Source organism: Melospiza georgiana, chromosome 16 (genome assembly GCF_028018845.1).
Source record: "Melospiza georgiana isolate bMelGeo1 chromosome 16, bMelGeo1.pri, whole genome shotgun sequence".
In the NCBI taxonomy this organism is placed as follows: Eukaryota; Metazoa; Chordata; class Aves; order Passeriformes; family Passerellidae; genus Melospiza; species Melospiza georgiana.
The window spans coordinates 3,793,203-3,807,348 of NC_080445.1; the positions used below are offsets into that span (position 1 = coordinate 3,793,203).

A 14,146-nucleotide genomic window follows, 5' to 3' on the forward strand; every position below is an offset into this window, starting at 1 on the left:
TCCAGAACATTTGAAATAACCCTGCATTATTGATACAACAGACCTCACTGGAAATTACTTATTTTCTTCCTCCTTTAAATTTAAAAATAATGGACTGATTGGACCAAGCAGCTGAAAGCCCAGATAGCGCATCAAGAATTTGTTTTGTGAATTATTAACACAGCTCAAAGTTAAAAATTTAGCTTTGCTTGGAAATCCACTCTCCCATTTAGCTCGACTGCTGTTTTCAGTTTACATTATTTCTTAGACACTGCTGTGAAACTTCCTCTTAATTGGAGGCTATTGTGGGACTTCAAGATTTTTGTTTATTTGAAAAATATAGTACGGTTGAATTACCAGGACCTATTAATATACATGTGGTAATGACATATAATCACCCACAACTCCCTTGAGATGGCTCTGGCACAACAACCCCATTTCACTTTCATGAAATGAAAAGCATCCAATTACCTAAACAACCACCTATTTCACATTAACTACACACCAGTAATCAGTCAGCTGGGGGAACGTTTATTTCTGTGGTCCATCGTGCCTCACATCCTCTTTGTCCTCTCTTTCTACTCATTTTTACCCTTTGCTGGGGGCTTGTGTTGTAGGTGGGGAGGTAGATTTGCATCTCTCCATAATTCCTCTGGTAAAACTGCTCAGCATCTCTCCTATTTGCTCAAGATGTTGTAAGCAACTCTGCTGCTCAGGACTCTCCTGTGTGAGCTGGGGCAGGCACCCAGCAGCACAGCCAGGCAGATTTTCAAGTGCTGCTGCATACCAATAAACACACCCTCATCCATATATTTTTCTTCCAAAAATGCAAGGAGTCCCATCTGTACTGTAAAATGCATATGTACATTTTTCACTATAATGCAATCTGTCCAAAGTCATCCTTATGATGTTTGGGGGGCATTGTCTGGGGAGCAGGGCGGGCAGAGGCTCTCCAGGATGGGATGTGGATAATGTGCAGTGCCCCACTGGGGTCCTTCTATTAATGCCCACTCTGCAAAAAGAAACCTCAGGCACTGGATCACAAAATGTTCCTGCATCTCCCAGGAGGTCAGGATTGAGATATAAAGGAAGGCAGAGGAAATGCCAATATAAAATGCAGACTTGACACAAATACTTCCCCATCCAACCCAGAGAGACTGGAGAGAGCTCAAACTTCCTTTCTTTTCTCTGAAGAAACTCAATGTTTCCCTCTCAAAGAGTCAAGAGGCCATGTGGAGCTCCTCAGAGGTATGAATGAGATCTCAGGCACTGATCTCAGGCTTCTGATCATTCCAGCAGCAGGAGGAAGCTGTGCACAACGTGAGCTTTTGATTACCTGATCTTACCAACACCATCTCTGTGGAGTATTTTCTGTGTAAAGATGCACAACCATGGAGAGCAATGAAAGGGCAGAAGAATCTGACAAGAAACAATCTTGGACATGGCTACAGGCACTCCTTTACCAGTGCCCCAGTGAGGCACAAAGTGAAAGCAACTGACAGGAATCTCCATTCATCACTAAAATTTATGCTAGATCAGGTAAATAAGGAAGTAGCTGCAGTCCTTCAATGTTAGTACAATACCTCCAGCTCAAGAAAATGTCCCTGGCAATGTACCCTTAAATTCAACAAGTTAAAGCAACCAAAACATTGTTCCCAGGAACATCAGAATTTTTCATTTACCTACCTGCCACTGCACAAGGACAGAAGAAGTCGTGTGGGGAGTTACTAACACAGAGCTGGGTGGTTCATCTGGAACTAAACAAGAGAAAAAGAAAACAAAAGCAGTTACAGCAAGAGGGTGGAAAAGGGAAAGCTTTTCTTTCATTCATCAAGTTCTTTTTCCTCACTGCAGAAGGAAATCTAGCACAGCTAGATTCATGGTGGATCCCAAAAGCAGCATGGTGGATGTGGATGCTGGAGCCCAGGGAGAAGCCAGGATCTCCTTTTACATCCCCTGCTCTACCTGGGGCCTTGGCAGCTTGGGCAGAGTGAGAAAAGCTCAGGGCATAAACCTGGAGGAAGCTGCAGCAGCCAGCTGTTCACAGAGCATCAGATGCCCATCTGTAAGGAAGTTAAACCAGCTGTGTGCTGGCTCCAAAGGGTGAGAAAACTGCACCCTGAAAAATTCAGGAGATTTTTTGCCACCTTTAGGGCAAGCCTGCCTTGAATTCAGGAGTTTGTGTCACATAGCCACACATTATTTTAGTCAGGAGAGCTTGATTTACCACAGGTTAACCCTTGCCTGTGCCCATGGCCTGTGGCACTCCCAGACACCACACAGCAGCTCAAAGACACCAAGCAAAGGCTTATCAGGAGCTCACAGCTCTCCACAGTGCAATGCTCAAGTGGCAGCACTGGGGCTGCTCAGCAGAATAAATGCTCAGTTTGTTGAGGAGGTGAGAAGCTTTCACAGATTTTTCCCAGCTGTGTTGTGAGGAGGCCAAGCACAGCTCTGGATCCACTGTAGCTAAATTCAAAGAGAACTTAAAATGAAATTTTAAATTCCAAACCAGTGAGTCAGTGCTGCCTCATTAGCACCTGTTACAGGCTGCACTGACCCTGCTGCTGCTGTGCAGGAAGGTGGAGAGTCAGGATGCCTTTAAGGGGCTGCTTAGCACATTGGTCAGGTATTAAATGGGTTCCTGTTTAACATCCCACATCCCTGAGCTCTGTCCTCTCTCTGGTCTTCTGATTTCAAGATCACATTCCCTGGCAAAATGGCTTTCTATTATATGCCAGTGTAATTTCTAACTCATCACTCCTTGCAGGAAATAATTCCTAGCACTATATATATATATTTATATATATACACACACATAACCATAGAATCATTTCGGTTGGGAAAGACAGCACTTCCTAGCCCACTGCTAATTCATGTCCCCCAGTGCCACATGTACATGGCTTCAAATCCTCCAGGGATGGGGACTCCACCACTGCCCCAGGCAGCCTTAGCCAGTGCTTGAGGAACCTTACAGTGAAGGAATTTTCCCTAATATTCAATCTAAACTTCCCCTGCTGCAACCAGGCCATTTCCTTATGCCCTACCACTTCTTACTTGGGAGAAGATATTGACTCCCACCTCATAGCACCCACATATAAATGTTTATCCATGTATGTATCCCAGGATTACTCAATTTCCCAGGGTAAAAGCACAGACTGATGCTTTTCCTACTTTGCAGAATTCCTTTCTCCATTCAAGACATCAGAGCTACTTCTGCATTCAGGCATCGACTTTATACAATCAAGGAATTAGAAGCTGATCTCTAAGGCTAAAAATAAAAGCCTTGTCAATGTCATTCACAGTTTATTAGTCCTGATCTGCAGGATTAAATGCTCATGTTTCCAGGAGCTTCATACTCTTTCTTACTTATACCTCTGCAATTTTGCCATTCTGCAGACTGACGTGGATTGTGAGGGGAAAACAATTGAAGAAACTTCTTCAAATGTATGCAGGGCTCTACATTTATTTTTAATGCTCTCTTGTAAATTATTCAATTTCTGCAAAGATAATGGTTAGTGCAGAGTTTGGAAGCCAATCAAACGAAGTTTAAATCCATTTTGAGACTCCTGAAAGTATGATTCATTATCAGAGGGCACAGCAGGACACTTGAAGGCTGCCTGTTAACTCAGCCTTATCTCATTGCTACCTGTGTCAACTTCCTGTGGACAATACCACTTTGGCTGTTGGTTTTCATTCCAGCCTCCATGGAGAACACCCTGCAGTGGCTCCATGAGCCCTGGGGAGCCCCCAGTGTGCCTCTCCTCCTCCTCCCTTACCATCCTGCAGGGTCGTGACCGCCTCTGTCTCCGCGCTGAAGTCGCTGTCCCCGATGTCGTTGGTGGCCTTCACTCGCAGCTTGTAGGAGGTGAACGGGTTCAGGCTGTGGAAAGGAGAAAACAAGGCTGAAAAGGGGATGAAATCTCCCTCCCTCATCACAGCTTGCCTCCACAGAGAACCTGCCCACCAGAGCCACTGAGCAGTTTGTCTCCTCTCCCCATCACCTCTTCTCCGCAGTCTCCCCTGGGTCCCACCTTTGATGCCATCAGCACCTTCCCAGATGAACCCTGCCCTGAGTTTCCAGACACACTCATTTATTGCTGAATAAATGAGACCGCCAGAACACAGACCTGAAGCTGCAGCTCATGGAGCAGCCCACGACTGGGGCTTGCTATCTGAGTTCTGCATGGCTGTGCAGAGCCTGGCTTTCAAGGTGCTTTGCTGAGATATCCTCCAAAGCCATCTGGGCCAGCCCATCCTCTGAGCATGGATGGGCAGGACAGGTGGGGAGGAGGCAGGAGACGTGCCCAGGGTCAGCCAGGGCCCAGCAGGCTCTGGAATTCATGAGTGCCAGCTCCTGACTAATCCCCTACACCACACCACTTGATCAGTGCATTTTGCTCCTGCTGAATCCCAAATTAATGCCATTACTTGGATTATTTAATAAAGACTGCGACAACAGGTTCCCTGCAGCTCTTTTATCTATGTGGTGCTTTAAGATATGCAAAGAGTGATTTCCAGCTGACATAACCTTGCAAAGATGATTCTGTCTCAGCTTGGCAGGGGAGGTGAAGGGGAGGCTGCCTTTGGAGTCGCAGGCAGAGGTTTGAAATGCAGGGCTGTAACTTACAGGGGATTTCACTAATTAATCGGTAGTGTCTAACCATCCACTGGCAGATGGAACACTGACTACAAACCCAAGTTACTTGTAAGGAATGATTAAACAACAAGGATAATGCATTCTGATGGGCAGCACTCTCACATCCATGACTCTTCTGGACTTCCACAGGAAAGTGCTTTTAGCAAGGGGGAGAGGAAATCTCTTTTAGTAGTGTCACCCTATCAGGACAGAATTACTTACCTACAGAAACTTGATTAATGTGAATCATCCTTTTTGATCTTTTGTTTTCAGTCATGCCAATGTCAAGTATAAGTGACATAGATGGTTTTCTTGTTTTTGCAGGTTTTGGAAAGATCCTGGCACACAACCAGTGAGCTGCCATATACCACAGCCACTAATGCTTTTAATAACAGACCCAAAAAATCTCTCTCTGAATGCTCGGAATACCTGATTCTAAAGCCTAAAGCTCACAGCCTTTTAGAAATAATCTGATTTGTACTGGCTCGTCAACAGAGGAAATGGACAGCAAAACAAGTACCTGCTCGTAGACATTCAATTACTTCTGCTGATGTTACAAGGACTTTAATTACACCAGTATTGCAGAGGATATAATGAAGCCTGAATAACAAAGTTTAAACATTCTGATGCTATCTATAAACTTCAGTATGGAAAATACAGATAAAAATGGTTCTCATTTCATCTGGAAAAGCTTATATAGAGATAATTGCAATGCAGCATTCGGAGTGGATTTTAACATCAGTCACTACTGAAAGGATTTTTAACTAGTTGTATTTTACAGAGCACTGTGTAGCTACATATGATTTAGCCTGAGTAGTGTTATCTGTGGTGTTGAGCTTCCAGGAAAGGCTTCAAAAAGATGCACTGCAGTCCGACTTTAATTAGATTTATTGCATGACCTTCAGCAAATCTCCCAACTGCTGTTCATAACACCACCTCTAAAATGGGAGCAGCGGCCTCACTTAACCTCTCTCCCCCAAAAAGAACATGAAGCTGAGTGAGGCTTGTTTTGGTTTCCTAACTAGTGGGAAAGTGTGGGAATTTCTGTGCTAGCCTGGGATCACGTGGTACCTTTCAATAAGGCAGGATGTGGCCTCGTGGCTGATGGAGGAGGAGTAGGTTTGCCAGTCCCCGTGTGGCAGCTCCCGCACTTGGACTGTGAAGTATCGGATTGGAGATGATCCATCGCTGCCAGGGACCCAGGTCAGCACCAGGCTCCGGGAGGACACGTCAGCCTGGGGGGTCATCACCTGCCTGGGAGGTGCTGGTCGCTCTGCAATCAAACCATAATTTAGCTGCTTTGAGAGGAAATTCAAAACAATGTAAAATGAGACAGCCTGGTCAGGTTTTAACACTGGCAAAGCCAAAGGGCATTGAATGTTTGGATTTGCCACATGAAGTATACAACCATCCCATTCCTTAACCTTCTACTGCAAGGAGGAGCAGTAAAACTGATTCTTATCTTCCTGCATCAAAGGTCACCATAGGATATAAACCTTCCTCACAGCAGACCTCAAACTTGGGGGGGTCTTGACCTGGCTGGTTAAAGAAAAATCTCAGGACTGGCAGCCAAACAAAGCAATCTTCAATGAAACTCAGCTGTGCTTCTGGCTGCAATTGCTCTTTTGACAGAATCTGTATGCAAATCAGCTCCCTTTTTAACCTGTTCTTACTCCTTGGTACCAGGAACTCTGTTCTCTCTGTGCTGTGCAGGGTCCTCTTCCCCCTGCTGAGGCAAGAGGAAGAGGAAGGGGTGAGCTGGAACAGACTGTTGTGTGGCAGAGTCCAAGCACACACAGCTGATGCTGGATTCCTGCGCCAGGCAAGGAACCAGGAGGCATCAGCAGCTCCTGGTGCGGCTGCTTCCAAACCCCAGCCTGGAACCAGCACAGAGCTGGGGCTAAGCACCTGCTGCAGGTTCCTTCCGGAGCTCCCCAACTCTTTCCTTCATACTTACTAACCTTGAACCTGCAAAGTCAAACCAGGCAGTGCTGAGGGAGATCTCTCCAGAGTAATTACCCTCACACCTCTGGGATGAGCAGGGAATGGCAATGCAGGTGTATGCATGCCAGCCCCCAACTGTTTCATTACAGATCTCCTTTCCCGTCACCGCGTCTCCGCACTCCATCGATTTCAATAGAGAAACTCTATAGAGTGAGGAATAATTGTTTAATTGTTTATCATGAAGATTATTGATTCTGATTAAAATGTGTGGCATGTAATAAAGCAGAAATTGATTGGAGACACCACAGTGACTTGCTTTTGAGAAGCAATTCAATTCAACTTCATCAGCACTTGTTTCCATAAACACACCTCTGCCTGCCTGATTCCTCACAGCTCCGTGCGGCCAGCGCTTCATTTCCCTGCCAGCCCCTACAACCATTTCCTGCATGTTTTGGCATTTCTCTGCAGCCTGCTCTCGCTGACATCAGTGCCCAAAGACTTGTAAGCTATTAGCTGGAGGAAGCCCTGGGTGCCAGCAGCCTGCGAGCAGCAGCACGACGCGAAAGGTCAGTGCCTTACACTGACAGGCGGAGACAGGGACGTGGGGTTATTCCATGCCAGGGAGGGAGAGTCATGCAGGGATTTTATTCATTCTGCTGATAAGCTCTGCACTTTTGGGCAGGTCAGATCTTGCAGTCAGTCTCCCATGATTTGGTTTCTTTCTGCTGCTAATGGGAGATCTTAAAATCTCCCGTGTTGCAGGATATACTCCCTGACTGTTTGTACAAACCCATTAGTATAAAGAGTTTATTTATGGGAGTTTAGCCACAAGCAAGCGCTAAGGTGAGACTGTCAGTGCAGGCTTGAAAGGCCACATGACTCTGTAGACTACTTTTAATTTCTTGCTACATTTCACTTTTTAAACTCAGTTCTGCCCTGATCACCAATGTTGACTATTCTGAAGTGTAGATTCAAAGCACTGCAGGAGGGGCTCTGGAGAATACAGCCACAATATAACTTGGGATCTATAAATCACAGGCACTACTGCAAAATGTAAAGATTTATACTGGGACTAACCAAGGAATTTACAAGGGCAAGAGTGACTAATTTTGTTAATTTTCAAGAGAATTTTTGTGTCTGTCTACCTTAGTATCAAGGTCTATGAGGATATTAAATACATCTTTATTAACAGGATTAGATATCTTTTCATTCTAGAATATTTATTGTCATATATACACATTTCAGGTTAATTTCTTGTTAGCAAAATAGCTGCACTGGATAAATTTCTTTATCATCCCCTTTTATAATTCTTGCTGATGTGAGAAAACACATTGTTGTCCTTATACTTTACATGAGATCAGTAAACTTGTGGTTCCAAAGCACGTAGAAACCCAGCAGAGTTGTCCATCAAAAAGAGAAAGGGATCATGTTACACAGTGATTTGGGTACTCAAGATAACCCTAAAGCATTGATAGCAACAAGGGGTCACTGTTCCCACAGTGCAGCTGGGAGTTCTGCCTTGAGCTGTTGTGCATCTGCACAGTCTGGGGAAGCTCAGCACATTTTATCGAGCAGGAGAGGCTCTGAGCTTTGAGAATTCACAGTTTTTGGCATGGTGGGTTTTTTTTGGAAGCCTCTACATGTCAGGCTTTGAACCTCTCCTTTGACAGCAATCAGACAGGGTGGGAGAAACCTTGAGCTGATAAATCTCTTTGATGGACAGTACCTTTAGCAGAGGCACTTCCAATTTCCTAATACATCTCCAGAGGTTCTTTCTCTGAGGATTGCACTATTATGCACTGGGAAGGCTGCACATGACCTGCAGAGCTTTGCCAGAGGGAATTTTAAACCCAACCAAACAGGCCAGAAGTAGTTGAAATGCACCTCACAGGCTCTTGGTTTTGGTAGCTGAACATCAACTTCTCTTTTAGAAATGTTAAAAGAAAAATAATGAGGAAGACATTGTTGGCAAATACAATGGGAGATCCTTACTCTTGCAATAAATGATGTGCAAGGTGTAGAAAGGACTTTAAACAAATAATTGCTTATCAGGAAGATTTTAGGAATTAAAAGCAAATGTCATTGGTTGTATTATGGTGCACCAAGAGCAGGCCCACAAGAACATGCAGGAATTCTAACAACAGTTGAAAGACGTCTGTGGAGGTCTGGTCTGGTGACCTGCTGGAGTGTGCTTTTCTCTGAACTGTGACTTTTATAAGGCATGGGAGTTGTATGGTTCTAGTTTTTGAGGGAGAATTTTACTCAAAAAATATCAATATCCAGACATAGTACAAAACCCAGTGGTCCTGGTAGAGTTACTCTGGCTTGCTTTGATTTTGCCAGCTCAAGAGACCAGATACATTCTTTACAGTGGAACATGGCCTATGTGCAAGACCAGAGAAAAAACCACACTCTGGTTCTCCACCAATATCCAGCAATATATTCTCTTTTAGCTCTGAATAAAAAAAAAATTAAAAATCTTCATGCACAAGTAGAAAATGCAAATTTTTAAACGGAAGCTCTACAGATCAGTTCTAAAACTGGAGGAATGAGCAGTTCCTTGAGCCAAAGCATTAAAAACAAGCAGTGATGCAGAGCAGATCCTGTAATACCTTACACGTCTTTCACATTTTGGTACATTTGGTATCAAAGCATCTGGTTTCATTTACACACACATATAAATGCCACCTTCTAGATTCCCTTCAGAACAGAACTAGCCTGGAGAGTCAGGATGCAAACAGCCATTTAATGGCTGATGCAAGAAGCAGAAAACGTCTGGGCAATCCAGATGCAAAGGCTCTGCTGGAGCGTGTGGCAGCGAAAGGCCAGAGTAATTACAAACACATTAGGTCAGGGCTGAGGCACAATGGAGGAGCTGTGGAGAAATTCTGCAACACCACTGCCTCTCATTTTGCGTTCCCTAATCAATATAATTCATCCATCACTTACTTTCTTAAGATTGCAATCTTTCTAGAAAACGAGAGAGCTAAAGAAAAAAAAAAAAAGAAACCCATCTGACTGCAAAAAGAGGCTGCACATGGCCAATATAGCAGCTGATGGAAAAATCAATTCCAACAGCCAGGCAGGTTAGAAGAACTGTGTCTCATAAAAGTCTGCCTTGCTTTCTCAAATCATGATGCTGCCATGGACTGGGGCAGGTTTATGGGGTGAGAAGGAGGAGGTGCAGCCTGCTATTAAAATCCCCCAAAGCACAGTGCAGGCTCCAGGGCAGGCACAGAAATTCCCTGAACCCACGGCTCGCAAGCATTACCTCGTTTCTCAGTGGTGATCACCGTGGCTTCCAGAGGCTCCCCCCAGCCCTGCCTGGTCTTGGCAGATGTCCTGAAGATGTAGGCTGACTCTGGGCTCAGGTCTGTAGCCGTGAACTGCCGGACTGTGGAGCCAACCTCCACCGTGGTGAACTTGTTGGGGCTGCTGCTGGCCAGGCGGTAGGCAACCTGGTACCCTGCAGGCAGAGAGGGGAAAAGGCTCAGCTGGCTTCTCCAGCAGGGACAAAAGAGCACCAGCGCTATTAGTTTATCCTAATTGCATGCTTATCTGAAGGGAGAAAAGTAATTTACTGCCTTTGGTGTTATACAGCTCTGCTTTTTGGCAGATGCCACACACCTTACAAAGGAAATCACTCACACACGAGGCTCTGCTGGATACAACTGCCATGAAACTGAGCTCACTTTCCATTCCTTAGGCCAACAAGAGGCAAAACTAGTTTAATCCTTCCTGGGCATTCTAGCACCTTTTTGGAAAGCAAAGGAACAGCGTTGGTGCAATGTGTCACCTGACTGAGGTGGTTCAAAGCAATGCTCCAGTTCCAGCTTTCCAACCCACGCTCACAGGTTGTTCTGTCCTCCCCCAGTTTCAGCACTGGCTCAAATTCAAGGCTCTTCAGCTGCAGCTCCAGCAGCTAGATTGACCAAACCAGGCAACCTTCACACTGCTCCAGTCAAAGCTTGCTCCTCCTTTCTGCAAGTGCTTTTCCCTCAGCAGTGACTGCCAGAACTGCCAATAAAGCCACCCTCTGTCATTCAGCATCACTGCCCTTGCCCAGAGCCTGAGGAAGGAGCCTGCAAGCTCTGTGGTCCTGCTTCATCCAGGCAGGTCTCAATAATCAATTTTACTGATGCCTGTAAGTGATAACCCCCCTTCCACCCTGCCTGACAATCAGGAGCTCACAGTTTAGCCTGGGTTATTAATGATTCCACTGTGCAAGGAGGGTTTCCAGGGTTCTTACGCACCACTAGCGACAACTGTCCCCCAAAGAGGGTCTGCCAAATGTTCAAATCTATTCTGTAAACCCAGCAATTCAATCAGGCTCTCACTTCTGGAGCTCAATGGTAACTTCCAGTCCAGCAGCTGACTTCCAAAATCAATTAATAGTAGAACTGATGTGGGGTTTTATTGCCCGAGCTGAATGTATGATTAAATGCTCCACAGACTTACACAGCCAACAAATCCAAATCAAACCAGCTGAAAACAAAACAGTCATGGCACAGTTCTGCCAACCCTCTGCTCACCCTCTGAATGACAAAAGAGGTCTGCAGCACCTGAGCCATCTCTTTCTCATGGAATTAATATCCCAGCTAGAGTTTGAACTCCCATCACATCTTGGCTGTAACAAGACCAAGGGGAGCCAAACCTGGCATGGTTGATTTGGGAAGGCCAGTGCATGAAATCTGAGGGGCTGATCTTACCTATGGCTATTAGAGAAAACCCAATGACATTTATTTCCCACTGTGAATATGCCACAATTGCCACATTGCCACTCACAGGAAGGGCCTGGAGTTCGTGCAGCCCCTGGAATCGATGCCGCTCGCGTGTGGCGCACTCTGCCACAAACAGTGGAATTTAATTGGGATACAGATGGTATTAATTTTGTTGTGCTGACTCTCACAGTGCCACTGATGATGCACCAGGGTTTCCTTGTCCTTTCTTCCCTGGCAGCTTTTTGGGGACACGGGGCAGCAGCCATGGCTGCTTCATGTGGAAGAATTTGCACTGACAACTCGAGGAGTGACCCAGCTTTTCCGAGCACTCGTGGCTTCAGTCCCAGCTCCTCCAGGCTGTGGTTGGTTTGATCCTACAGGAACATTTCCACAGCTGGGTGGAGAGCTTTAGACTTCTTCAAAGGCTGGCAATAATGTCCTATGAGGAGTGCCTGAGGACTTTGGGCTCATCTTGTCTGGAGGGGTGACCACACAGCTCCCTGAGGAGGGGGTGTGGAGAGGGAGGTGCTGATCTACCAGGGTGGCAAAACCCTGGTACAGAGGTGGTGGCTGCCCCATCCTTGGAAATACTCCAGGTTCGTTAGACATGGCTCAGAACAACCTTTATTAGTTGGGAATGTCCCTGCCCTGCCCATGACAGGGGCGTTGGACCAGATAGCTTTCAAGGACTGCTGCTAACCCACACTATCCAGGTGCTATGATCTCCCTGGTTGGGACACGTGGGAATGGCTCAAAACTGCTTCAGCCAAGGTTCAGATTGGATATGAGGAAGAATTTATTAACAGAGAGGGTGGTCAAACCCTGGAACTGCCTTCCTGGAGAGGTGGGGAGTGCCCCAAGCCTGTGTTTAAAAGCCATTTGGATGAAGCTCATAAAAATGCTGTAACTTGGTCAGCACTGAAGTGGTCAGGCAGCTGGACTTAATTATTGTAATAGGTGCCTTCCAACTGGAATAGTCTGTTCTGTTCCATTCTATTCTAATCAATTAAAAAGTCTCCTGATTTTTCAGTGCTCCTGAGTATGCTTAGATCCCAGCAAAGTCTTGGGGTCTTACACTTTCAACATTTCATTTTTTCACCTGCAAATTATCTCCTTTTATCCATGGGACTAGTTCTTCCATTACTGGTCCAATATATTTTAACAAAGTATTTCTGTACCCTTAACGCTGCAATATTTTGATCTTTTTTAAAAGTCCACAGAAAGACAGAGAGCAACGGGGAGAAGGAACTGATATATGTGATCTTTTTTGTTTATACTGATGTGAAGAATGTGGGAGTGAAAACCCCAGTGCAGGATCTTAACAAGGAGGAAAAAATAGTCAAAGAAAAGCACTGGGGAAATTTTTACAGAAGCAAGAAAGATGAAGGAAAAAGCAACTAAGATGGCTAAAGAAGTTTGATAAAGGGATATAAGACGCAAAGAATAAGACCTGGAGGGAAACAGAGAACATTAAAAGAATAGAAAAGTTGATTTATCTAGTTATTAAAAGATAAGTATGATATCTGGGACATATCCTTGTTGAGTAATTTCCTCTCTTTTCTAAACCTTTGTAAAATATGAAGTGTAGTTAAAATGTAAGGGGGGAATAGAAAGATAACTATTTACTACTAAATGGTGGCAGTCATGTTGGAAAGCAATTACAAACACACCCAGATTAGGCAAAGGAACACATACATATCTAGGCCATTACAATATCTTACACAAGAGTCGGTCTGTGGCTAGTGAAATAATTAATTTAGCTGTGAGAAAGAGGAAATCACTTGTCACAGCCTGTCTCTGTGACAGGCTCTGCAAACTCCTTTTCCTTGCATCTCTGTGAAAAACAGCACCAGCTTTCACTGTCCCCTCCTACATCTGCTGTTGTCTCAAAGTCTGAGGAAATATCTGTTTTCCTGGGTTTACATGACCAGAGCCATCACCTTAACAGATTTCCTAAGAAACTCAAAACCTCCATAGGTCTGATTCCAAGGCAAATATCCAAGCTGTACACCTGAACTCAGCTCACTTTTATTGCTACCTACAACCCACCTGAGAAACACCCAGTACTTAAATCTGACCCCCTGCATCTCCTGTTAGACAGTTTGGGACAATGAGGATCCAGACTGGCATAAAAAGCATTATTTTTACTTTTTCTGAGTGGCACAGAAGACTCAGTAACTTAAACTACAACTTGGATAATAACTAGGGCTAATGCAAGATCAAAAAGATAAAATTATTAAGTTGATGAATTTCAGCAACAAGGGATGGGAGAAGAAAGGAAATGTTAAGTGAAATCAAACGAGGCAAATCAATAGAGGTAAATGGAAAGTGTTCAAAGAGAAATTAATGTATGCTCGAGGGCTATAACAGGCAATTGCTGCAGTGGAGGAATGAGCAGCTTCCTCTCCTTGCTAGATTATGACAATAAGATGTTGCAGATATCTGAGGAAAAAAAATTTAAAAAATCAAAGGCTATGAATGAAAGTATAACCTTTAAACGGTTATTGGAGCAAACTTTTTGGGGAAAGGAATATTTTACAGAATGTGAAATATCTGGATGGTCAATAAGAATTCATATTATCTTCTTAACTTTTTTGCCATATAGCATTAGATCCCAAATCCCTTCTGCTATTGGGAGTGCTGCCACTCACCAGGCCAAAACAGCATAAAAAACCCTCCTGAAAAGACCAAGTCTTCAGGAGTTTATTTATTCATTGAAACTTGGCTTATTTGTCACTTCAGCATCTTTTTGAGCTTTTTGCACAAGTGCAAGCAGTTCCATGAGCTGCACACTTCCCAAACTCAATAAATGGCAGCTGCCTGTTAAACGTTGGGTCACTGCAACACAGCCGCCGGATTCCCC

General features: G+C 44.6%; 1 protein-coding gene across 1 annotated transcript in view; it reads right to left on the reverse strand.

Annotated features, from left to right (window-relative positions):
- Positions 1–14,146, reverse strand: part of SDK1 (sidekick cell adhesion molecule 1) — a 384,823-nt gene that overhangs the window by 54,454 nt on the left and 316,223 nt on the right. The window contains exons 29-32 of the mRNA XM_058035661.1: positions 9,834–10,028; positions 5,690–5,891; positions 3,759–3,862; positions 1,666–1,736 (exon numbers count right to left, since the gene is read on the reverse strand). Coding sequence (XP_057891644.1) covers positions 1,666–1,736; positions 3,759–3,862; positions 5,690–5,891; positions 9,834–10,028 — 572 coding nt within the window. The remainder of the gene's footprint in view (positions 1–1,665; positions 1,737–3,758; positions 3,863–5,689; positions 5,892–9,833; positions 10,029–14,146) is intronic.